The sequence below is a fragment of the Equus caballus genome, chromosome 5 (genome assembly GCF_041296265.1).
Source record: "Equus caballus isolate H_3958 breed thoroughbred chromosome 5, TB-T2T, whole genome shotgun sequence".
NCBI lineage: Eukaryota > Metazoa > Chordata > Mammalia > Perissodactyla > Equidae > Equus > Equus caballus.
In genome coordinates, this window is record NC_091688.1 from 78,884,778 (window position 1) to 78,910,441 (window position 25,664).

The following is a 25,664-nucleotide window of genomic DNA, read 5'->3' on the forward strand; positions in this document are numbered from 1 at the left end:
TCTACTCAGTTAGCTTAGTGGTCAGCTAATAATTGGACAGTGATTTTCTTAACTTCTTAGGACGAGTAAGTCTCCCAGTCTTTGTTGAGAGGTTCTGTATCTGTTGGAGCATGACTTCAGCACTCAGCCAGGAAGTTTGTAACTTTGCCTTACCCTTCACTTCCCCCTTGTGCAGGAGCTTTCAGGTTAGCCAGAGGTGAGTGCTTAGGGCCTTCTTAGGCCTTTCTTGACCATATGCACAGCCCTGGGCATGTGCATACATGTGAGCATCTAGATTCTCAGGAATATATTGGAGCTTTTCTAAACCCACAGCTTTTCTGTTTAAGCTTTTTTGTTAGCTTATTGTTTGTCTCAACTGTTAACCACTGCCTTGATCAGCTGCAACATGAAACAATTGCCTCTGATTGTTTTTGACAGACATCCTTGGGGAAAAGACATTTTTCGCACTGGGTGAACTCTCAGTCAGGTCAAATTAAGATTGCTTTGGGAGTGGGGTGTTCTAGAAGACTACCAGGCATGTCAAATAATGACAGTCCTCTGAGGATGGAGTAGTGAAGGAACTCCCACCCTCTTCTGCTCCTTTCAGGTAGCTGCCAGGCTGCTGGTTTTCCCTGGGCTTGTGAACTGTTGTCTTTCAAAGCTAATGTGGAGCTGGGATGGGAGGATGGGAATAGAGCAAAATAAAATGCCATAAAGTTTGCTTATCTTATCAAGATTTGGCCATCTTTCTTGAATAAGCTCTCCCTAGATTGCTGCAAGCTTTTGGTTAATTTCTAGAGTTTGGAAAACAACTCTCTTTTCCCCAGTGTTCTTGTTGGTTTTTTAGAAGAGATGATTTGTTTTGCTATTTTTGCTGCTGTCCTACTGTTTGGAGAGTTCTTTTGTATTTTAGATATGAGTCTTTTATTAAATATGTAGCTTGCAAATATTTTCTCTAAATCTGTCACTTATTTTTTAATCCTCTTCACAGAATCTTTTCCAGAGTAAAAGACTTTCATTTTAATAAAATCCAATTTGTTAAATTTTTCCTTTAATGGATCATGCTTTTTTGTGTTACTTCTAAGAACTCCTTTTCTAGTTCTGGATCCTGAAGATTTTCTTCTATCTGCTGTAGGATTATAGGAGACCCCCGTTATGTGCAGATTTACTTTCCACAGTTTCAGTTACCTACAGTCAACCGAGGTCTGAAAATATTAAATGGAAAATTACAGAAATAAACAGTGCATAAGTTTTAAATTGTTCACTGTTGTGAGTAGTGTGATGACATCTTGTGCTGTCCCACTTGGGGCATAAATTATCTCTTTGTCTAGTGTGTCCATGCTGTATATGTTACCTGCCCGTTAGTCACTTGGTAGGTCTCTCTGTTCTGAGATTGACTGTTGTTGTATCGCAGCGCTTGTGTTCAGGTAACCCTTATTTTCCTTAATAATGGCTCTCAAGTGCAAGAGTAATGATTCTGGAAATTTGGATATGCCAAAGAGAAGCTATAAAGTGCATCTTTTAAGTGAAAAGGTAAACATTCTCAACTTAGTAAGGAAAGAAAAACGGTCATATGCTGAGGTTGCTAAGATCTGTGGTAAGAATGAATCTTCTATCTCTGAAATTGTGCAGAAGGAAAAAGAAATTCATGCTGGTATTGCTATTGCATCTCAAATATGTACATACAGGAGAAAACTTGTTATATATAGGGTTTGGTACTATCCATGGTTTCAGGTGTCTGCTGGGGATTTTGGAACATACCCCTCACAGATAAGGGGGCACTATTATAGTAATTTTACATTTTACATTTAAACTTATAATCCATTTGAATTAATATTGATATAGAGTGTGAGATTTAGGTTTTCTTTTTTTTAAATGTATATCCACTTGCTCCAGCACTAATTGTTGAAAAAACTTGTTTTTTCCATTGGATTGCTTTTGCGCTTTTGTCAAAAAATCAGCTAGCCTCATGTGGGGCTATGGTATAATTTTGGGAGGTTATGGAAGGGATATAAGAGACTTAAGTTATTTTCTTACGTAATCATAGGCAGTCAGATCCCAAATGAAAAATCAAGATACCAGTATAACTGTATTGTTTAGAAATGAGAGGGAGAGATGTTAGGGAAGGAAAGGGTGGTGGGTAGTGCTGTTCTTCATAAGAAGCTTTGCTTGATTTTAAAAATATGCATTTGTGTAACTTTAATTCAAATAAAAACAAAATACTATAGGATAATGCCAGGGCCTTACTTAGGGGAAAATTTAAAACCTTAAAGGTTGGGGCCAGCTCTGTGGTGCAGTGGTTAAGTTTGAACGCTCTGCTTCAGCATCCCGGGGGTTGCCGGTTTGGATCCAGTGTGCAGACCTATGCACCACTTCTCAAGCCATGCTGTGGCAGGTGTCCCACGTATGAAGTAGAGGAAGATCGGCATGGATGTTAGCTCAGGGCCAATCTTCCTGAGTGGAAAAAAAGAAAAAGAGGAGGCTTGGCAGCAGATGTTAGCTCAGGGCTAATCTTCTTCAAAACAAAAAAACCTTATATGTCTATTTATTTGTTTTGCAGTGTTTTTCTTGTGGAGAAAATACTCAAAATAGTGCATGGAAAAAAATGTACAACTCAGGCATTCAAAAGTGGCATACCTGCTTAATCACCCCATAGTCAAGAATTAAAACATTGCCAGATCTCCTCTCTGCCCCCTCCCAGTCACACCTCTCCCTCTTTCCTGAGGAGACTACCATCCTACCTTTTATGGTGGTCACTTTTTTGTTTTATGTTTTTATCATTTAAAAGTAAACTTTTGAACTTTGTATTTTTTTCTTGTTAATGAAATTTGTATAAATGGATCCTGGCTTTTCCAACAGTTTGTGAGATTCATCTCTATTGTTGTATATAACTGTTGTTCATTTTCATTGCTGTACAGTATATTATATGAATATCCCACAATTTATTCATTCTATTACTGATGGAAATTTGGATTGTTTCCACTTTTAGGCTTTTATGAATAATGCTGCTTATGCATTTCTTTGTACATGTCTGCTAGTGCACACATGGAAGCATTTATATTGAGTAAATATGTAGGAGTTTAATAGCTTGGCTTTAGAGTGTATTTATGTTTGATTTCAGAAGATACTCAAACTTTTTTTCCCAAAGTGTTTGTAACAGTTTACAATCTCATCAACAAAGTTCCTTTTGCACTTCATCTTCACCAACACTTTGTATTGTTAGTCTTTCACTTTAGCCATTCTAGAGGGTGTATAGTGGTATCTCTTAGTGGTTTTATTTTCTATTTCCCTGATCCAAATGTGATTGTACATTTTTATATGTTTATTGGCCAGGTTTTGTAAATATTGTGTGTGTATTTGAAAAGAATGTGTATTCTGCAGTTTTTGGGTGCAGTATTTATGTGTCTAAGTTAGTTTTGTTAATTATTTTGTTCAAAACTTGTACATCCCTACCAATTTGATTTCTGCATGTTGGTTCCATTAGAGAGATTTGTTGAAATCTACTGCTATTATGGATTTGTCTTTCTTGGGTTGCTATCCATTTCTGCTTTAGTACATATAGGAATCCATGCTATTAGGGGCATACAAATTTAGAGTTGTTTTATTCTGTGTTTCTGTTGAGTTGTTCCTTTTATCATTGTTGTTTCTTGTTATCTTTGGTAATGCTTTTTTGCTTTGGTCTACTTTAATTGATAATAACATAGCTACATTAGCCTTCTTTTTTTCCTTCCTGAGGAAGATTAGCCCTGAGCTAACATCTGTGCCTTCCTCTACTTTATATGTGGATTGGTGCCACAGCATGGCTGATGAATGGTGTAGGTCCACACCTGGGATCCGAACCTGCAAACCCGGGTTGCCGAAGTGGAGTGTGCTGAACTCAACCACTATGCCATGGGGCCAGCCCCTACACTAACCTTCTTATAGCTAGTGTTTGTATGGTTCATTTTCTCCCCCCAACCTTTTATTTTAAATTTTTCTGTGCCTTTATGTTTTAGAACTGTTTCATACATACACCATGTCATTGTTGTTTTTTTTTCAATCCCATCTAACACTCGTTGTCTTTGGTTATGACATACAATTTGTTTAGATTTCATATAATTACTGATGTATTGGGGCTTAAATGTGTGATCTTATTATGTGCTTTCTATTTATTCTGTTTTCTTTTTCTCATCTTCCTTGCCATCATTTGGACTAAGTATTTTTATTACTTCTCACTTCCCCCATCTTTTTTTTTTTAACCTGTTTTTGTTTTGTCTGCTGACCGCAAGTCTAATTTTTGTTGATCTGAAAGTCTTTTCTTTTTGAAGGATAGTATCTTCATTTTTGAAGGATAATATCACTGGATATACAAGATGTTGTTCCAGTATCTCCATTTTTTCTGATGATAAATCAGCCATTACTTGTATTGTCATTGCCCATATGACCATTCATTCATTTTTCTCTGGCTGCTTTTGAGGTTTTCTCTTTGGCTTTTAGCAGCTTGACTGTGATATGTATGTAGAAGTGGTTCTTTGTGTTTATTCTGCTTGGGTTTGTTGAGATTCTTGGATCTGCTAATGTTTTCTACCAAATTTGAGATGTTTTTGGCTATTCTTCAACAAAAATTGTTTTATACCTTTTTCACTCTTCTCTCTTTCTGTTATATCTTTGTTGAGTGGTATTAGATCTATGTTGAACTGCCTGGTGTTGTCCTGCTGGTCTCTGAGACTCTGTTAATTTTTCTTCACTCATTTTACTTCCTGTTGTTTGGATTGGACAGTTTTATTGCCTTATTTCAAGCTCATCAATTCTTTCTTCTGCTCCCTCTAATCACCCCCTTCTGGTGAATTTTTTGTTTTAGTTATTTTATTTTTCAGCTTTTTCTTTTTTGTAGTCTGTCAATTTTTTGAATGTACTTTCTTTTAATTTTTGTAACATACTTAGAATAGCTGCTTTGAATTCTTTATATTCTAACTCCAACATTTCAGGGAACTCAGAATCAATATCTATTGACTCCCGTTTTTTCCTGAGTATGGATCATAGTTTCCTGTTTGTTTGCATGCCATGTAGTTTTTGCGTGAAAACTGGACATTGTGAGTATGTTTTAGTGACTGGATTCTGATCATGTTTTTCTGAAAATTGTTGGGTGAAGTTTGTAGTCAGATTTTCAAGGTTGCCCTGTGGTTTTCTTGTTACTAGGGATTCCACTAATTTCCAGCTTTCTGCTGGGCTTGGGTTCTGTCCTCTGACACTTCAACCTTGTAGGGCTTCACCTTCCTGCCCCCCAAGCTATGCACCCTGTTGAAAAAGCATCAGACTCACGATACAGTTCTGTTTTTCAAGTTTAGCTTTCTCTCTGACCTCTGCCAACTTTTTCTCCCTTGACCTCTTCAGTTCTCCTCTGTGCATGCATAGTTTAGCAGTCATCTGGTGATTTGGGCAGAGTTTATACCAAGAATTTTTATTTCACTCCTTATCTGGTTCTGTCATACCATGCTCTCTCCATTTAAATTATAGCTCCTTTTCCAGGCCTAAACTCCCAGCCCTGTGGTAATACTGTCTTTTTCTGGAGATAATTTTTGTTGCCTCTGCCACACCAGGGGTCTCCAGCAGTCTGGGATCACCTTAATTAAATTTTAGGGATTGAGTTTTTTTTTTCATTTGACCACATAGATGCCTTCAGCTTGCGCTTCAGAGCAAGCAAGAACTTGTTTACTTCTGGCTCAGTAGAGTTTAGTTTTGTTGGGTCTCAACTCAAATAGTGGGCAGCATTTATAATGGTTCCCACCATTTCTGAACCTTGCATTCCCCTTTTGGTCCCCCTGGCTCTACAGCAGTGTCAGAAATAATGACCAGTTTCTCAGCTGTCTCATTTGGATTGGCAAATAACCCCAAGGCAAAAGCATCCTCAGATTTTTATCTTATCTGTATGTTTCTGTCTTTTCTTGGATCTTGGCCTCCGTCACTTTTTGAAGGTATTAGCTTTTTGATACTTTCAAATTGGTAGTTTTTAATATTTTGTTCAGTTTCTTTAATAGGTCTCAGTAGGAAGATTGGTATTACCTATTTTGCTATCACTGCAATTATTTCAGGCTTGTTTGGGTTGATGGGTGCGTATGATATTATTAAGTTAATGTCTCTATTTGTTGGCTTGGATTTTTTCTGTGGTGGCCTCATTCCTAAATTTGTTATTTCCATGAGGTGGCAAAGATGGCCACTGGCTGCTCTGACCTACATTCTTGTAGCTGTTATTTCCACTGAAGAGTGTACCTTTCCCAGTACTTGCAAACATCCTGAGAAGGATTCCAGATTTCCCCACTTTGGGCTACTTCCCCATCCAGGAACAAATTACTGTGGCTAGGAGGACAAGGTACTCTGATCAGCCTGGGTGTCACTTTTGTATCCCTCAGTCCAGGGACCTAGGATTGGCACCACTTTGATAGTTGGATAAGGATGTTTCCATAAAGGACTGTCAGGGTGCCATTAACATAAACAGGAACAGGGATGTTAGGCAAGATAGCAAGTTGCTCCACAACAGTTTTCGTAGATTTTTGGAGTATCCTGAGAAATGTCATTGTATGGTTGAATCCGGTAAAGCTGTCTAGCAGCAAAATTTCATGAAATTATAGTTGACTGGTAACATCACTTGTAAAAATGATTTTGCTCAGTTTATGTATCTCTGAGGTTGACATACTGTGACAAAGTGTTTTGTAGAGCTACGGCTAATAAAAGAATAAAAGAGACTTTGATGTCTGTTTTTCCCCTTGCCTTCAAAAGTTGAGACCTAGATCAATTGTTAATCTAAAATAACTCTTCTAGAAATGAGAAAAATTTACTATGCCATCTTTAAGATAGAGTTGCTGTATCACTTAGCTATTGCTGTGTAACAAATTGCTCTAAAACTTGGTGGTTTAAAACAAACATTTATTATTAGAACAAGTCTGTGAGTCAGCTAGGCAGAATTTCTGGTCTTGACTGGACTCATTTATGAGTCTGCATTCAGCAGCAGCTCAGGAAAGTGTCTCTGCTCCTCTTGGCTGGGTTCTCTAGGATGCCCTGGGGTGGGACATCTGGGCTGTCTTCTCATCTTCCGGCAGATTAGAGTGGATTTTTTCTCGTGATGGTGGCAGGATTCCAAGAGAAAACAGAAGCATGCAAGATCTCTTGAGACCTAGCTCAGAACTGGCAAATCGTGACATCTGCTGTATTCACTGGTCTTCCTTAGAAGGTCAAGCATAGAGTTAAAGTCTGGGGTAAAAGACTCTCTACCTCTTGATAGGAAAAACTGCAAAGCCTCATTGCCAGATGAATGAATGATGAGGTGGTGCAGAATTGGGGTTATTTTTGCAGACACACTGATTCATGATGTGAAATTAATTTTTAATGTTTATTTAGTTCTAGGTTGAGCCCCATTATATTTCAGTAGGAATTGTGTTTGAATATAGAAGTTGGGGCAAGTGTAAGTTAAGTACATTGATCTGTATTGACTGATACAATCAATCAATTGTATCAATCTAGATACAATGACTCTAGTTATAATTGTTTCATAAGCTGTGTCTGATGAGATTTTCGGAAGCATTGTTCATGCATCGAGTTACTGATTGTAGGGTAATTGTAGCACCAGTTGTAGATGTTGAAAGATTCATTTGTACCTTTACTCTTTTGGTTATAAATGACAATGTTCTTTTTGTGTTCATTATTATCATCTGACTTTCTAATTTGAGATTTGACTTTATCTTTTTCCCAAATTTTTTATTATTTGCATATGTGGTTTTTTAAACTTTATTGAAGTATAATTGGCATATAATAAATCACATGTTTGAAGTGTACAGTTTGAACAGATTTGACATCTGTATACATCCATGGAATTATCATCACAATCAAGATAATAAACGTATCTTTCATCCTGAAAAGTTTCCTTGTTCCCCTTTGCAATCGTGTTTATTGCTCCTCTGCTTATACAGTATGTAATCTTTTTGTCTACCTTTTTTCAGTCAGCATAATTATTTTTAGATTCATTCATAACGTTGCGTGTATCATTAGTTCAGTCCTACTTACTCTATTGTAAAGATACATGGTAAGGATTCACATGTTGCTGGACATTTTTTCCCTCAGCTTTTGGCTGTTAGAAATAAGGATGAACATCTGTATGTAAGTCTTTGTGTGAATATGTGCTTTCATTTATTTGGGTAAATACCTAGGAGTGAAATGACTAGATCACGTAGTGGGTGTATGTTTGATATTTTAAGAAATGGTGAAACTTTTAAAAAAAATTTTTAATTGAGGTTATGACAGTTTGGAACATTGTGAAATTACGGTTATACATTATTATTTGTCAGTCATCTTATAGGAGCGCCCCTTTACCCTTTGTGCCCACTTCCCACCCTCCTTCCCCCTGGTAACCGCTAGTCTGTTCTCTTTGTCCACGTGTTTGTTTATCTTCCACATCTGAGTGGAATCATACAGAGTTTTCTTTCTCCCTCTGGCTTATTTCGCTTAACATAATACCCTCAAGGTCCATCTGTGTTGTTGTGAATGGGATGATTTTATCATTTTTTATGGCTGAGTAGTATTCCGTGTGTGTGTGTGTGTGTGTGTGTGTGTATACACATATATATGTATACATATATATGTAAACATATCCTCTTTATCTAGTCATCAGTTGATAGGCACTTATGTTGCTTCCATGTCTTGGCTATTGTGAGTAATCTGCAATGAACATAGGGGTGTATAAGTCTCTTTGACTTGCTGATTGGTGAAACTGTTTTTACAAAGTGGTTGCACCAAGCATTTTACTTTTCTGTATGAATGTATGAGAGTTTCAGTTCCTTCACATGTTTGCCAACACTTGCTAGATTGGTCTTAGTAATTTTAGCCATTCTTACAGTTGTGTAGTGATAACTCATTATGACTTTGATTTGCACTTTCCCAATGACAAATGATAATTGAACATATTTTCATGTACTTACATGTCATTCATGTATCTTTGGTGAAGTGCTGCTTCAAATCTTCTGCCCGTTTTGTAATAGGATTGTTTTGTTGTCATTGAGGTTTTAAAAACAGACATTTAGATATAATTGCCATGTAGTGAAGTACACATATTTGAAATGTACTTTATAAGTTTTGAGATATGTATGCACTCAGAAAGCCATCACCACAAACGAGATAATGAATATATTTATCACCCTCCAAAGTTTCCTTGTTCCACTTTGTAATTCTTCTCTCCTGAGTCAGATTCCCTTTTTGGGTTTGTCTTTCAAACAGCATTTTGTCTAGGGTTACTGTAAGCCAGTGCTGCCTGAATTAAGAGATTTTCTGCTCTGTCTGAAGGGAACAGGCATTATTTTTGGCTTTGTGTGAGACTGGGTCAATAATCCCTCTCATCCTTTTGGGTGGCTCTTTCCTTGGCCTTGGGTAGTTTCCACACAGGATTCCACACATTATGCAGTTGAATGCTTAAGGGTGTTCTTGATCTGTGCAGTTGCCCTCTTTCCAGCACTCTGCCCTGAAATCTCTAGCCATCTTGGCTTCTTTAGACTTCCAGCTCCGTCTCCTTAACTTGGGGAAACCACCAGGCTCTGCTTGGGGACCCCTTCTCCAGGTGGGGGTCTGTACTTTCTCAGGCAGTGAATTAGGATTGCTGGAGAGCTCACCTCATTTGTTTCCCTTCTTTTAGGGTTCACCATCGGTGGTTGCCTGTGTAATGTCTGAAAACTGCCATTTCGTATGTATGTATTTGTGTGTGTGTGTGTGTGTGTTTAGGCTTTTCAGGTGGCAGGCAAACTCAGTCTCTGTTAGTCCATCTTGGCCTTTATATGTATTTTTTTCTTGATATTTATTTTTTTAATTGTGGTAAAAAAATACATGACGTTAAATTTACCATAGTAACCATTTTTAACTACTTCAGTAGTGTTAAGGATCTCTAGAACATTATGTCTTGCAAAACTGAAACTCTGTACCCATTAAACACTTAATTTGTTGCCCCAGCCCCACTCCCAGCCCTTGGCAGCCTTTCTACTTTGTTTTTTTGTGGTTTTAACTGCTGTAGATACTTCACATGAGTGGAATCATACAGTATTTGTCCTTTTTTGATTGGCTTATTTCACTTAGCAAAGTGTCCTTGTTTCATTTATAATGTAGTATGTGACTGGATTTCCTTCTTTTTAAAGGCTGCATGCTATTCCATTTTATGTATATGCCACATTTCTTTTATCCATTCACCTGTCAGTGGACATTTAGGTTGCTTCCACCTCTTAGCTATTGTGAATTATGCTGCAGTGAGCATGGGTATGTAAACATCTCTTTGAGACTCTACTTTGAATTCTGTTGTATATATAGCCAGAACTGGGATTGCTGGTCATATTGTAATTCTATTTTTAATTTTTTGAGGAACTGCCGTACTATTTTCCACGATGGCTGCACCATTTTACATTCCCACCAGCAATGCACAAGAATTCCAGTTCTCTGGATCCCTGTCAACACTTGTTATTTTTTGTTCTTTTGATAGTGGCCATCCTGTTGGGTGTGAAATGATATCTTGTGGTTTTGACTTGCATTTGTCTCATGATTAGTGATGTTGAGCATCTTTTCATATACTTGTTGGAGGTTTGTATATCTTTTTTGGATATTTGTCTAGTCAAATCCTTTGCCCATTTAATCAGGTTGTTTGTTTTTATTTTTTCTGTTGTTGTTGAGTTGTAGATGTTCCTTCTGTGTTTTGGGTATTAACCCCTTATCAGATATATGATTTGCAAAAATTTTTCTCCCATTTTGTAGATTGCCTTTGCATTCTGTTGATTATTTCCTTTGATGTGCAGAAGATTTTGATAGGGATTGCATTGAATCTGTAGATCGCTTTGGGTAGTATGGACATTTTAACGATATTAAATCTTCCATTTCACAAACACAGGGTATTCTTCCATTTATTTGTATCTTCTTTTTGATTTTTTTAGTAATGTGTTATAGTTTTCCATGTACAAGTCTTTTACCTCCTTGGTTATGTTTATTCCAAAGTACTTTATTCCTTTTGATGCTATTGTTAATGGGATTGTTTTCAAAATTTTGTTTCTCAGATTGATCATTATTCGTATATAGAAACACAACTGATTTTATATGCTGCAATTTTGCTGAAATCATTTATTAGTTTTAACAGGTTTCTCTTTCTTTTTGAATAATCTTTAGGGTTTTCTACCTAAAAAATCATGTTATCTACTAACAGGTAAATTTTACTTTTTCCTTTCCAGTTTGGATGCCATTTATTTCTTTTTCCTGTCTATTTGCCCTGGCTAGTCCTTTCAGTACTATGCTGAATAGAAGTAGCAAGAGTGGCATCACCTTCTTCTTGATCTTAGAGGGAAAGCTTTTAAGTCTTTTACTGTTGAGTATGATGTTGGCTGTGGGTTTTTCACATAGGGTTTTTATTATGTTGAGGCAGTTTCCCTCTGTTCCTAGTTCGTTGAGTATTTCTATCATGAAATGGTCTTGAGTTTTGTCAGATGCTTTTTCAGCATTGGTTGACATGATCACATGGTTTCTGTCCTTCATTCTGTTAATGTGGTGTATTACATTAATTGATTTTCATTTGTTGAGTGATCCTTGCATTCCAGGAATAAATCCAACTTGGTCATTGTATATAATTCTTTTAGTTTGCTGTTGAATTTCATTTGTTAGTATTTTGTTGACAGTTTTTGCTCAATATTCATCAGGGACATTGGTCTGTAGTTTTCTTTTTTTGTTGTGTGTCAGCGCTCACCTAAACAATATCCCAATTATATTATACTTTTTAGGTACAGATTTAAAAAGTACTTTCTAGCAAACTTTATTACAAATCTCCTTTAAAACAGTATATTTATAGTGTTTAAAATGGGCTGGTTTTGCTTGTTGGGGAACAAATGCAATTAAAAGGTATTTTCCCCTAGATTTTGAAATATAACCATGAACACAGCAAGATAAATAATAAAGAGCTGAAGTCAAAATTAATTGTGTGTGTGTGTGGTGTTTGTGTATGCTTTTGTCTTTTGGGGTGTTTTTTTTTGTTTTTTTGAGGAAGATTAGCCCTGAGCTAACATCTGCTGCCAATCCTCCTCTTTTTGCTGTGAAAGGCTGGCTCTGAACTAACATCTGTGCCCATCTTCCTCTACTTTATATGTGGGATGCCTGCCGTAGCATGGCTAGACAAGTGGTGCATAGATCTGCACCCGGGATCCGAACTGGTGAACCCCGGGCTGCCAAAGCGGAATGTGTGAACTTAACCGCTGCGTCACTGGGCTGGCCCCTTTTGTTTTTTTATTGTGGTAAAATATAATAAAATTTAACATTTTAAGCATTTTTAGGTATACAGTTCAGTGGCAATAAATGCATTCACATGGTTGTGCAAACATGTATATACTTTCGTATTAGTCTTCCAGGGTTGCTGTAACAAAATACCCACAGACTGGGTGGCTTAAACAACAGGAATTTATTTTCTCGCAGTTCTGGAGGCTAGAAGCCCAAGATTAGGGTGTTAGGTTTGGTTTCTCCTCAGGCCCCTCTCCTTGCAGATGACTGTCTTCTCTCTGTGTCCTCACATGGCCTTTCCTCTATGCATGCGTCCCTGGTATCTCTCTTCTTCTAAGGACACTAGTTCATGTTGAATTAGCGCCACACCCTTATGACCTCAGTTACCTCCTTAAAGGCCCTGTCTTCAAATACAGTCACATTGGGAGTTAAGGCCTCAACATATGATTTTTATGGGGAAACTGTTCGGTCTGTAACACCTTTTATATAGTGCTTCTAATTTATCTACTAGAGAGCCTGCCATCCTTAGTATATTAGTTTCCTGTGGCTTCTCTAACAAATTACCACAAACTAGGTGCCTTAAAACAACAGAAACTCTCTCAGTTTCTGGAAGCCAGAAGTCTGAAATCGTTATGACTGGACAGAAATCAAGGTGTCAGCAGAGTAGTTCTCTCTCCAGAGGCTGTAGGGGAGAATCGGTCCCTTGCCTCTTCCCAATTGTGGTGACTGCTGGCATCCCTGGCTCTGGCTGCAATCTTCAAGACCAGTGTTTTCAAATCTCTCCCTGCTCTGTCTTTGCTTTCTCTGTGTGTAGTTAAATTTCTCCCTGTCTCTCTCTTTAAGGATACGTGTGATTGTATTTAGGGCCCACCCAGATAATCTATGATAATCTCTCCACCTCAAGATCTTTAATTACATCTGCAAAGACCCTTTTTATAAAAAAAAAAAAAATTTTTTTTTGTTGGGTTCATAATAGTTTACAACATTGTGAAATTTTGGTTGTACATTATTGTTTGTCGGAAACCATATAAGTGTTCCTCTTCACTCTTTGTGCCCACCCCTCAATCCCCTTTCCCCTGGTAACCACTGAACTGTTCTCTTTATCCGTGTGTTTGTTTATCTTTCAAATATGAGTGAATTCATATGGTGTTTATCTTTCTCTGTCTGGTTTATTCTGCTTAACATAATACCCTCAAGGTCCATCCATGTTGTTGTGAATGGGATGATTTTGTCTTTTTTATGGCTGAGTAGTATTCCACTGTGTATATATACCACATCCTCTTTATCCAGTCATTGGTTGATGGGTCCTTGGGTTACTTCCATGTCTAGGCTATTGTGAATAATGCTGCAATGAACATAGGGGTGCATAAGTCACTTTGAATTGTTGATTTCATGTTCTTTGGATAGATAGCCAGTTGTAGGATAGCTGGGTCATATGGTATGTCTATTTTTACTTTTTTGAGAAATCTTCATCCTGTTTTCCATAGTGGTTGCACCAGTTTGCATTCCCACCAGTAGTGTATGGGGATTCCCTTTTCTCCACAACCTCTCCAACATTTATTTTTTGTCTTAGTGATTAAAGCCATTTTAATGGGTGTAAGGTGATACCTTAGTGTAGTTTTGATTTGTATTTCCCTGGTGACTAGTGATGTTGAACATCTTTTCATGTGCTTATTGGCCATCTGTATATCTTCTTTGGAGAAATGTCTGTTCATATCCTCTGCCCATTTTTGATTGGGTTGTTTGTTTTTTTTGTTGTTCAGTTGTGTGAGTTCTTTATATATTATGGAGGTTAACCCTTTGTTGATTATATATGATTTGCAAATATTTTCTCCCAGTTAGTGGGTTGTCTTTTTGTTTTGATCCTGGTTTCCTTTGTCTTACAGAAACTCTTTAGTCTGATAAAGTCCCACTTGTTTATTTTTTCTTTTGTTGCCTTATCCAAGAAGACATGGTATTCGAAAAGATCCTTTTAAGACCCATGTCAAAGAGTGTACTACCTATATTTTCTTCCAGAAGTTTTATGGTTTCAAGTTTTACCTTCAAGTCTTTGATCCATTTTGATCTTATTTTTTTTTTTAAGCCTTCTTTTTTTTTTTTTAAAGATTTTATTTTTTCCCTTTTTCTCCCCAAAGCCCCCTGGTACATAGTTGTATATTCTTTGTTGTGGGTGCTTCTAGTTGTGGCATGTGGGACGCTGCCTCAGTGTGGTCTGATGAGCAGTGCCATGTCCGTGCCCAGGATTCGAACCAACGAAACACTGGGCCACCTGCAGCGGAGCACGCGAACTTAACCACTCGGCCACGGGGCCAGCCCCCATTTTGATCTTATTTTTATGTATGGTGTAAGATAATGCTCTACTTTCATTCTTTTGCATGTGGCCATCCAGTTTTCCCAATACCATTTATCGAAGAGACTGTCTTTTCTCCATTGTGTGTTCTTAGCTCCTTTGTCAAAGATTAGCTGTCCATATATTTGCGGTTTTATTTCTGGGCTTTCAGTTCTGTTCCATTGATCTGTGTGCCTGTTTTTGTACCAGTACCATGCTGTTTTCATTACTATAGCTTTGTAGTATATTTTGAAGTCAGAGATTGTGATACTTCCAGCTTTGTTCTTTTTTCTCAGGATTGCTTTATCTATTCGGGGGCTTTGGTTGCCCCCGAGAATTTAAAAGAATTTAAAAGAATTTTAAAATTCTTTGTTCTATTTCTGTGAAGAATGTCATTGGGATTCTGATTGGGATTGCATTGAATCTGTAGATTGCTTTGGGTATTATGGACATTTTAACTATGTTTATTCTTCCGATCCATGTGCATAGAATATCTTTCCATTTCTTTATGCCGTCAACAATTGCTTTCAGTAATGGCTTATAGTTTTCATTGTATTAGGTCTTTTACCTCCTTGGTTAAATTTATTCCTAGATATTTTATTCTTTTTGCTGCAGTTGTAACTGGGATTGTATTCTTGAGTTCTCTTTCTGTTAGTTTGTTATTAGAGTATAGAAGTGCAACTGATTGTTGTAAGTTGATTTTGTACCCTGCAACTTTACTGTTTTGATTATTTCTAATAGTTTTCCTGTGGATTCTTTAGGGTTTTCTATATAAAAAATCATGTCATCTAAACAGTGGGAGTTTCACTTCTTCATTTCCTTTTGGATTTCTTTTATTCCTTTTTCTTGCCTAATTACTCTGTACAAAACCTCCAGTACAATGTTGAATAAGAGTGGTGAGGGTGGGTACTCTTGTTTTGTTCCTGTTCTGAGAGGGATGATGTTCAGTTTTTCCTCATTGTATGTGATGTTGGCTGTGGATTTGTCATATATGGCCTTTATTATCTTAAGGTACTTTCCTTCTATTCCCATTTTGTTAAGAGTTTTTATCATAAATGGCTGTTGGATCTTATCAGATGCTTCCTCTGCATCTATTGACATGATCATGTGGTTTTTATCCATAATTTTGTTAATGTAGTGCATTACATTGATTAATTTGTGGATGTTAACCATCCTTGTGTCCCTGGTGTAAATCCCACTTGATCATGGTGTATGATCTTTTTGATATAGTACTGTATTCGGGTTGCCAATATTTTGTTGAGGATTTTTGCATCTGTATTCATCAGCAATAATTGGCCTGTAGTTTTCCTTTTTTGTGTTGTTCTTATCAGGCTTTGGTATCAGGGTGATTTTGGCCTCATAGAATGTGCTGGGAAGTATTCCATCTTCCCTTATTTTTTGGAAAAGTTTGAGAAGGCTAGGTGTTAAATCCTCTTTGACTGTTTGGTAGAATTCTCCAGGGAAGCTTTCTGGTCCTGGACTTTTATTTTTTGGGATGTTTTTGATTACTGTTTCAATCTGTTTACTTGTGATTGATCTATTCAGATTCTCTATTTTTTCTTGATTCAGATTTGGGAGGTTGTAAGAGTTAACAATTTATCCATTTCTTCTAGATTGTCCAATTTTTTGCCATATAGCTTTTTGTGGTATTCTATTAGAATCTTTTGTATTTCTGTGGTATCTGATCTAATTTATCCTCTTTCATTTCTAATTTTATTTGTTTGATCTTTGTCTCTTTTTTTCTTTGTAAGTCTGGCTAAGGGTTTGTCAGTTTTTATCTTCTCAAAGAATCAGCTCTTTGTTTCATTGACTCTTTCTACTGTCTTTGTTTCAATTTCATTTATTTCCGATCTGATTTTTATTATTTCCTTCCTTCTGCTGACTTTGGCCTTTGTTCTTCTTTTTCTAATTCTGTTAGGTGTAGTTTGAGATTGCTTATTTGGGATTTTTCTTGTTTCTTAAGGTGAGCCTGTATTGTGATGAATTTCCTTTAGTAAAGCTTTTGCTGCATCCCATATGAGTTTGTATTGTATATTTCATTTTTGCTGGTCTCCAGATATTTTTTGATTTCTCCTTTAATTTCTTTAACGATCCATTGGTTGTTCAGTAGCATGTTGTTTACTCTCTACATCTTTGTCCCTTTCTCACCTTTTTTCTTGGTAATTAATTTAATTTCTTATTAATTGTTAAGCAATTAATTGTTAATTCTTATTACGTTAGTTTCTTGTTTCATAGCATTATGATCAGAAAAGATGCTTGTTATTTCGCTCCACTTAAATTTTTTGAGGCTTGCCTTGTTTACCAGCATATGGTCTATCCTTGAGAATGTTCTGTGAGCACTTGAGAGGAATGTGTATTCTGCTGTTTTTGGATGAAGTGTTCTATATATGTCTATCAAGTCCATCTGGTCTAGTTTTTCATTTAATTCCACTGTTTCCTTGTTAACTTTCTGTCTGGATGATCTGTCCATTGATGTGAGTGGAGTGTTGAAGTCCTCTATTGTTATTGTGCTGTTAATGTCTCCTTTTAGGTTTGTTAATAGTTGCTTTATCTACTTTGGTGCCCCTGTGTTAGGTGCATAGATATATATAAGTGTTATATGTCTTCTTGGTGGAGTGTCCCTTTGATCATTATATGCTACCCCTCTTTGTCTTTCTTTACCTGTCTTATCTGGAAGTCTACTTTGTCTGATGAAAGTATTGCAACACCTGCTTTCTTTTGTTTGCCATTAGCTTGGACTATCATCTTCCATTCCTTACACTCTGAGCCTGGGTTTGTGGTCGGAGCTAAGATGTGTTTCCTGGAGGCAGCATATTATTGCGTCTTGAACTTTAATCCATCTCACCACTCTGTCTTTTTACTTGCGAATTCAATCCATTTCTATTTAGAGTGGTTATTGATATATGAGGGCTTGATGCTGCCATTTTATCACTTGTTTTCTGGTTCTTTTGCATTTCCTTTGTTTCTTGTCCTGTCTATTTCAGAGTACTAATTTGGATACAGTATTCTTGGCTGAAGGATTTTATCTTTCAAAGGTTTGAGCATATCATTCTGCTCTCTCCTAGTCTGTAAGGTTTCTCCTGAGAAATCCACTGAAAGTCTGATAGGAGTTACTTTGTAAATTATTTTCTTCTGCCTTGCTACCCTTAGTATTTTTTTTTTGTCATTGACTTTTGCCAGCTTTGGTATTATATGCCTTGCAGTAAGTCTTTTTTACATTGATATAGTTAGGACATCTGTTGGCTTCTTTCACCTGGATTTCCGTCTTCTTCCCCAGGTTTGAGAAGTTCTCCACTATTATTTTTTTGAACAAGCTTTCTGTTCCATTCTCATTCTCTTCTACCTCTGGAATACCTATAATCCTTATGATGCATTTCCTAATTGAGTTGGATATTGCTTGGAGACTTTTCTTCATTTCTTTTTAGTCTTAGTTCTCTCTCCTCCTGCATCTGAAGCATTTCTATATTTCTGTCTTCAGTGGTGCTGATTTGTCACTCCATGATATCAGGGAATCCATATTCTTCTTTATGTAACCTTTGTGTTTTTCATCTCCAGTATTTCTGATTGGTTCTTTATAGTTTCAGTCTCTTCATAGTTTCAATCTATTTTGTGTAGCAGCTCCTGAATTTGTTGAATTGTCTATCTGTATTCTCTTTTAACTTGTTGAATTTTTTAGTGATAGCTGTTTTGAATTCTCTCATGTAGGTTGTAGATTTCTGGGTCTTCAGGGATGATTCCTGGGTACTTATCATTTTTCTTCTTGTCTGGAGATTTGATATATTTTTTCATACTGCTAGATGGCATGGATTTGTGCTTCTGCATTGTGGTAGTATTTGATCACTGCTTCCATCTCTCACCACTGGGCAGGGGTCAAGAGCTTCATATTCTGAGCCCACTGTGTTCTGAGGGCAGCTCCCAGGTGCTGGTCTGCGGTGCTGGTTGGCAGGGAGGGGCGCTTTCCCCTGCATGATCTCAGGGGTTTCTCGCTCTGCCCTCTTGGGGTGTTGGCTTGATGAAGACACCTCCTGTGAGCAAGTCTGCTCTGTGTGGGACTTTCCCCTGGGCTGTGAGGGACCTGAGAGATCTGTGGTGTTCCCGTGGACAGCTGCTGCTCCCTTCCCCCTTTCGTCTTGGAAGTTGTGTGCAGTCTCTGGGATGCTGCCCTTCAGGGAGGAACAGAAGCTTTCTCTTACCTCGTTCCACTTCCTCGACGTGGGGGAGGAGGCTCCAGCATTTCCACCTTCTGATGTATGGCTGTCTGGGTCTCTCAGACGACTTTTGTGTTGTGTGGATGTTCTCTGTTGGAGTATAAATGACCTTTTCATTCTATCTTAGAGGGGAGAGTTACGGGAAGAGCTCACTCTGCCATGATGCTGATGTCACTCCTCTGCAAAGAACTTTATTTTTTGTGCCATATAACATTTACAGGTTCCAGGGATTAGGATGGTAATATGTTTTGCATGGACATTTTTCAGCCCATCACACTCAGCAACTTGTAGTAGACTTTTACTGCTCTCACTTTGGTTTAGTTTCATTTGTAATAAGTTCCAGTATCTAGGTAAAGGTTGGTGGCAGTAGATTGCAGAGAGAATATTCTCATCTCTTCTAGGCATTATGTAGAAAACTTTAGGTCTGTGGTTCTCAGTCTGTGGTACTGGAAGTAACAGCATTAGCATCACCTTAGGAACTTAGTAGAAATGCAAATTATTAGGCTCCAATCTTAGACCTACTGAATCAGGAACTCTGAGTGTGGGGCCCAGCAGTCTGTGTACAACAAGCCCTCCAGGTAATTCTGATGCATAGTAAAGTTTTGAGAACCACTTTTCTAGGTTATGGACATCATTAAAACCATTTTTCCCTCCCTCTCCAACTCTTATCTACTTAAGGCTAATACTTAAATTAGTCTGGGATTTATAGTCTACAAACTTTGTTTTCTGTAGGGATGTAAACATTTAGTACCACAATCTTGATACTGTACTAATAATCAGTGAAATTACTTAATTTAATCAATAAAAGGTTGTGCTGGGCTGATTATTGTTAGTTGTGTTTTTACTTACATGTAGTTATTTCATTAAGTAACTACCAGAATCAGAAGTGATATGAGTTTTTTTTCTTTAGCCCTTGAAGGTGTGAATTAAACTCATTAAACTGAATTTTACCTGTTTTTTTTCCTGTATCCCTATGTACGTTTTGGGATACAACACAAAATTTCTAATCTTTCATTCTTCCTGCATTGTTATGCCATTCAGTGAAAGTGATGAATAACATAAATGAATTCTTTTCCTCAGTGTATCCACACTGTAGTTCAGAAAATACACAGGTAAAACAAATAGGGTTGATATAGAGCTATTACTAGTTGCTATGGCAGTTGAGAAAGTCAAGTTTACATAGCTGGAGAAATTAAAGAAGGATCTGCTAGGGTGACTGAGCTAAATATTGAAAAACTAATAAAAGGTGTTAGCAAATTTCAAGAGAGGTAGAAGGTAGATATAGTTCACCATGTGAAAAAGCATGAAAGCTGAGAGACCATGGGATCTGTTCTGGGAGTTAAAATGGTTTAGTATATTAGGAACTTGGAATGAATGGGAGAGTAAAGATTGGGAATAGATAGATTAAGGTTGAGAACATTGATGAGTACTGTTGAAGGACTTGAACCATAGATGTGACATCTTCAGGATGGCCATTGCAAAATAATTATATATAGTTGTAGGAAAGATGAATTTGAGATGCTAGTGAGCCTGGAAATACTTACAGTAATCTAGGTGAGAATGGCAGTAGGTATGGTGGTACCATTTTTTGAGAATAAGAATTCACTAGAGTAACAAGCTAAGTTTCAAGTAGGAGAAGATGTGCAGAGTTCAGGGTAGGACATAGTGAGTTTTCAGAGTTTGTGGAATGTGATCAAATTAGAGGTAGGTAGATTTTTGACAAGTAAATTTTCAGTGGAGTTTTGGGGTGGAGGCCTTGTTAAACTAGATTGAAGATTAAGTTGAGGAAGCTGGAGAGTATCAATGTATGCTATTCTCTAGAATAATGGTCCCTGTCATTTAGTAAATACTTAATTAGTGTTAGCCATTATTATGGCTGCTGTTAGTATATGCTTTTATGCCATCTCATACTCAGTTTTTTTCTTCAGCTTTTTGGCATGTTTTTTGGTATGTACCTAATAGTGCTGTATAAACATTGATCTAGATAGTGTGTGTTTTAGTAACAAGTACTGATTTTAATTATTGCTATTGCCATACTATCAAAATTAGTGAAACCAAATTGTAAATTTTTTTAAATTTATGATATTGTACATTTTTTTAGATTTTTAAAAAAATTTTTTAAAGAGAACTAGAAAGTTTAATTTTCTCATTTGAATAGATTATTGTTCCTCAAAAAAAATGGTACTTAGAAAGTTTCCTTAAGGTTAAATTGATCATGTTTTAGTTAAACACTTTTTGGATAGATGTTATATCAAGAAAATAATTTGACTTACAGATTTTAGTTTAAAAGAATAGTGTATCATAGATGTACTTATTCTTACGTGAAGCAAAAAACTAAATGGTGGTCTTTACATGTATTCTTTCAGGTTTGATTTAATTTCGAATGAGATTGTTCTTGCAGCGAGATGTTAATAAGACAAAATCTAGGTAAGTAGAAGGCTGCCTTGTTAAATGTTACATATGAGTAGGAATAATAATAAAAATTGTTTTTAAAAATGTGCCTTCAAGTCCAGAATAAATGAGTTTTTAAATAAAATTTTGAAATATGAGGAGTTGACTTTTTATGCACTGGTCTGATTGATTTGATGAGAATAAAAATATGGCTATCAGGGGCCAGCCCTGTGGCATAGTGGTTAAATTCAGCATGCCCTGCTTTGGCGACCCGGGTTTGTGGGTTTGGATCCTGGGCATGGACCTACCCCACTCATCAGCCATGTTGTAGTGGCGACCCATATACAAAATAGAGGAAGACTTGGCACAGATGTTAGCTCAGGGCTCATTTTCCTCAAGCAAAAGAAGAGGAAGCTTGGCAACAGATGTTAGCTTAGGGCAAATCTTCCTCAGCAGAAAAAAAATACAGCTATCAAGTTGTGGAACTAAACTCTTAGTTTTCCTTCTTTCATGTTGAGTTTAGCTTAAGTATACACTTTCTAGTGAGTCTTAAACCTGTTGGAAAATCAACTTGATGTTTGGTAGCCACTCTGAAACCAGTTAAAGAAGTCATTTGCTACATTGCTTCAATGCTCTCTTCTTAGTGGTTTATAGTACTTGAATAGTCTTTGTTTTAGTGAATTTTACTTTCTTATTTCCATTAACAAACCACTTCCACAAGTTGGTTAACAATGTAAATTTGCCGAGTTGTGTGGCTTATTCATGTTAATATAATGTTCAGAATTGTAAATGACTGTTTTAATATTTTTCTTGTGGGTATCTCTACTGAATGACTTTCCTGATTTAGCATTCTGGTTCGCTTTGATCTTTTAAGACTATTGACTTTCCAAAAATTGAATTTTGATTTTGTACTTTTGGTTTGGTATGTGAAAGAATTCTTTTTAAGAATAAAAACTGTTGAAATGTTAGAAAGATACATTTACTATTTGGTAAGTGAACACAGCTTCAGGATATAAAGAGATGATAAAAAATACTTTGATAAAATTGCAATTAACTTGGTCTTTCTCTTGTCTAGTGAGATGTTTCAGCTGTCAGAAACTTGATGATCTTAAAGTTAAAAAAAAAAAAGCCTGGGTTGAGAAGTGCTATAGTTGAGTAACGTGCAGTTAAGTAATGTATTCTCAGTAAGTGGTTTAGGCATAATTTGAAGCAAAGTTTTCCTTTTATTGCTATTATTTAATAAGAATAGTAGTGGTAGTTTGAAGAATACTTATTGTGCTCTGTATCAAGTGCTTCTCATGCCTTATTAATCTTCATAGTACCTCCTATAAGGTAGGTATGCTGTATAGGGAATTTTTAAATTTTTGGTAAAAGCTGAGCTGTTTCTTTTTTTTTTAGGTGGAGTACTTTATTTTCACAGCATTTATGATAAGCAGTACTTGCCTGTGTATCTTCCTAAAGGGGAAAAGAACTTAACTTTAGTACTTAAGGTCTTAACAGGGATTTTGTTTGCTAGTTGAATATACAGTATCTAGTAGAACCTTTATTCTGATTTCTTAGATATTGCTCATGGGATGACACTGGTTTAACTTATTCTGACTTTATTCCACCATAATTATATATGCATTTTTTATTAAGATGTAATTTACATTTTTTACTGTTATAATTTATGTATGGTAAAATGTGTAAAATTTAAATTATAGAGCTGAATGGGTCTTTACTTATATGTTCACATGTGTAAAACACCATCTAGATCTACATAGAACATTTTTATCGTCTCAGAAAGTTTCTTGTGCTCTTCTTTTTCCAATCCAATAACCTTTCGTCCTGAGGTAAGCATCTTTCTGAATTCTATCAGCATAGCTTAGTTTTGCCTATTCTTGAACTTTATGATATATAGAATTATAAAATACGAACTCTTTTGTATCTGGCTTTTTTCATCCAACATATATTTTTGCATTTCCTCTGTGTTGTTTTGAGTCTCAGCAGTTCATTATTTTTTACTGCTGAGTAATATTCCATTGTATGAACACACTGCACATTTTTAATGCATTATCTCTATGATTTTATTGGCTTCTCCAAGTCTCTGACCTCACTTGCCAACATTCTGCTCTGCTTTCCTTCCTCTGGTTGTCCCCCTCATTGTCCCCCATCACCTGCACAATAAACTGTAAGCTCTGTAATATGACATACCATAATCTCCCTGCAGCTATTCCAGAATGCCTGGAATTACCTGAATAAACTAAGTATGATGTCTTATATTCCTAGTTTTAGTCCTCTGTTTATGTTGGCGCTCTTCCCCAACCCCTTGCCTCCCCAACTGCCAGTGTCCTTCCTCCTGGTTGTCAGCTTATCTCCTGAAATAGTCCATTTCAAGCATCGTTTTCTCCTTTGATCCACACCTGGCCAGCAGTAGTCTGTTTTCTTTACTAGACTGTGAGCTCTTTGAAGGTGGACACCATCCATGTCTTATTTATCTTGGTAGTACAATGCCGCAGTACTGTATGTACTTAGTGAATGTTTGTTAAACCTCAAACAATGAACAGAGTGCTTCTCAGACAAATAGGGATTGAGAATGCTAGCTGGAATGGGATGGGGCATTGGCACTTCAGTTGCTGTTGAGCTGTAGGAAGGAGCCAATGAGGGCAATACAGAGGCAGCATTATAGGGCTTTTGAAAAGAGAAATAAAATATCCCCCAAGTCTTCTTTCAGTCCAGTTGGAATAAAATGGCTAGTAATGTTCTTAGTTCAGACTTTAAGGAAGACTGTGTCATTGTTGATTTTGGTTACTTTTTCCAGATGAAGGCGTTAATCCATGTTATGGAAATTGGAATGTTTGGGACTAACAGTATTGTCTTTATACTAATTATTTCATTAAAGATTTTAAAAGATGTGTTAGACTAATAATACAAATAGATTAGGAGGGCTGGTCCCATTTATCAGAAGTGAGGAAAACTTTTCCTCATTTTCCTGAGAGTAAAAAACTATTGGAGTAGAGGAAGAGATTGAATCATAGTCTGGAGTTGTGATAACATTTTTGATTCCTATAGCTTAGGAAGTTTGCTGTTTGCTGAAAAGTGCTTTTAAAAATTGTATCATTATAGATCTGTAATATATGTAAAAATTATACTTTCTTAAGAAATGAAACTTTTAAAAAATTCTGAAGCATTTACACTAGTTTTCTTTTTCCATGTTTGAAATTCGGCCAGTTGAATTGGCTATTGTAGTCACCTGGGGGATTTTAATGCCTGAAGCTTGATTGCCTTCCAGGAAGTCTAAAGCAAGGAGAAATTCTTCCTCACTGGGATCAATTTGTTGCTTTCACTCTGCAGTTTCTGCCATCAAGGTTGAACACAGAGTTGGACATTGACCCTGTCTCATGCTATTCCTTCTGTCTCCCTACAGTGATTTTCTTAGCCATGGATTGTTATCGAATGTATAACTTTGGTTATTTCCTTATTTCTTCCTGGATGTGAAGTGTGTTTAGTTTTCTTGCTGATGAAATTTGAGTATTCAGAGACGTTTAACTTTGAGATTGCTTATGTGTCTTTAAAAGATTTAGGATTAGGTTCTCTTCTCAGAGGCTGATAGGTATGACTCAGTTTCAGACTCTTCCTCTTCATTTTGTGCTTCAATATTTTATGTATTCGGCTGCTGCTAAGATTTTGTATTTTTCAGAATCCTTGAATCCAAGGATTTGAAGTTCTTTATGAATCTTTGTCTTACATTAGCTTAATTTCCAAATTAACCTCGTTATGCTTCAGTTTCTTTGGCAGCACTGTAGATGTGCTGTCCTTTGTTGTAATGTGAAAAAGAAAACTTACTTGTTCTTCATTCCAGATGAGATTGCACAGTGTACGTTCAATCTTTTTCAAATATATGGCCAAGTAACATTTAGTATTGTCCAAAAAAACTTTTTATAAAAGTCACATATGCTTATATGTATGAGCAAATAGTATAGAAATGTTTAAAATAAGTAAACCTCTCCTTTCTCGTCCAGCACTGTACTCCCCATAAATTATCAAAAATAGCTGGTATGTATTCTGTATCTGTCTCTTTCAACTTACCAATATAACTTGGACATTTTTTTCATATATGCATTACAATTACTATAATTGTTTCTTTATTGATAGATACTTGGGTAAATCTCAGGTTTTTTGCTTGTATAATCAGTGCTGCAATAAATATTCTTGACTATATCATTGGGATTGTGTGAGAGTGTCTATAGGGTAATTTGTAGCAATGGATTGCTGGGTCATTATATATGTGCACTTTAATTTCTGATATATATTGCAAAATTGCAATGAGATTGTACTACTTACCTTTTTTTTTTGGTGAGGAAGATTGACCCTGAGCTAACATTCTATTGCCAGTCTTCCTCTTTTTGCGTGAGGAAGATTGTCCCTGAGCTAACATCTGTATCAGTCTTCCTCTGTTTTGTAATGTGGGATGCCTCCAAAGCATGGCTTAACAAGCAGTGTATAGGTCTGTGCCCAGGATC

At 36.5% G+C, this 25,664-nt stretch overlaps 1 protein-coding gene across 17 annotated transcripts in view; it reads left to right on the plus strand.

Moving 5' to 3' along the window:
* Positions 1–25,664, plus strand: part of ZNF644 (zinc finger protein 644) — a 118,364-nt gene that overhangs the window by 17,984 nt on the left and 74,716 nt on the right. For 12 of the 17 annotated variants that reach the window (XM_023641681.2, XM_070267314.1, XM_023641687.2 and 9 more), the window contains one exon: positions 21,138–21,198. The exons of the other annotated variants lie outside the window; for them this stretch is intronic. In XM_023641681.2, coding sequence (XP_023497449.1) covers positions 21,155–21,198 — 44 coding nt within the window. In that variant the 5' untranslated portion in view covers positions 21,138–21,154. The remainder of the gene's footprint in view (positions 1–21,137; positions 21,199–25,664) is intronic. 17 annotated transcript variants of the gene reach the window in all.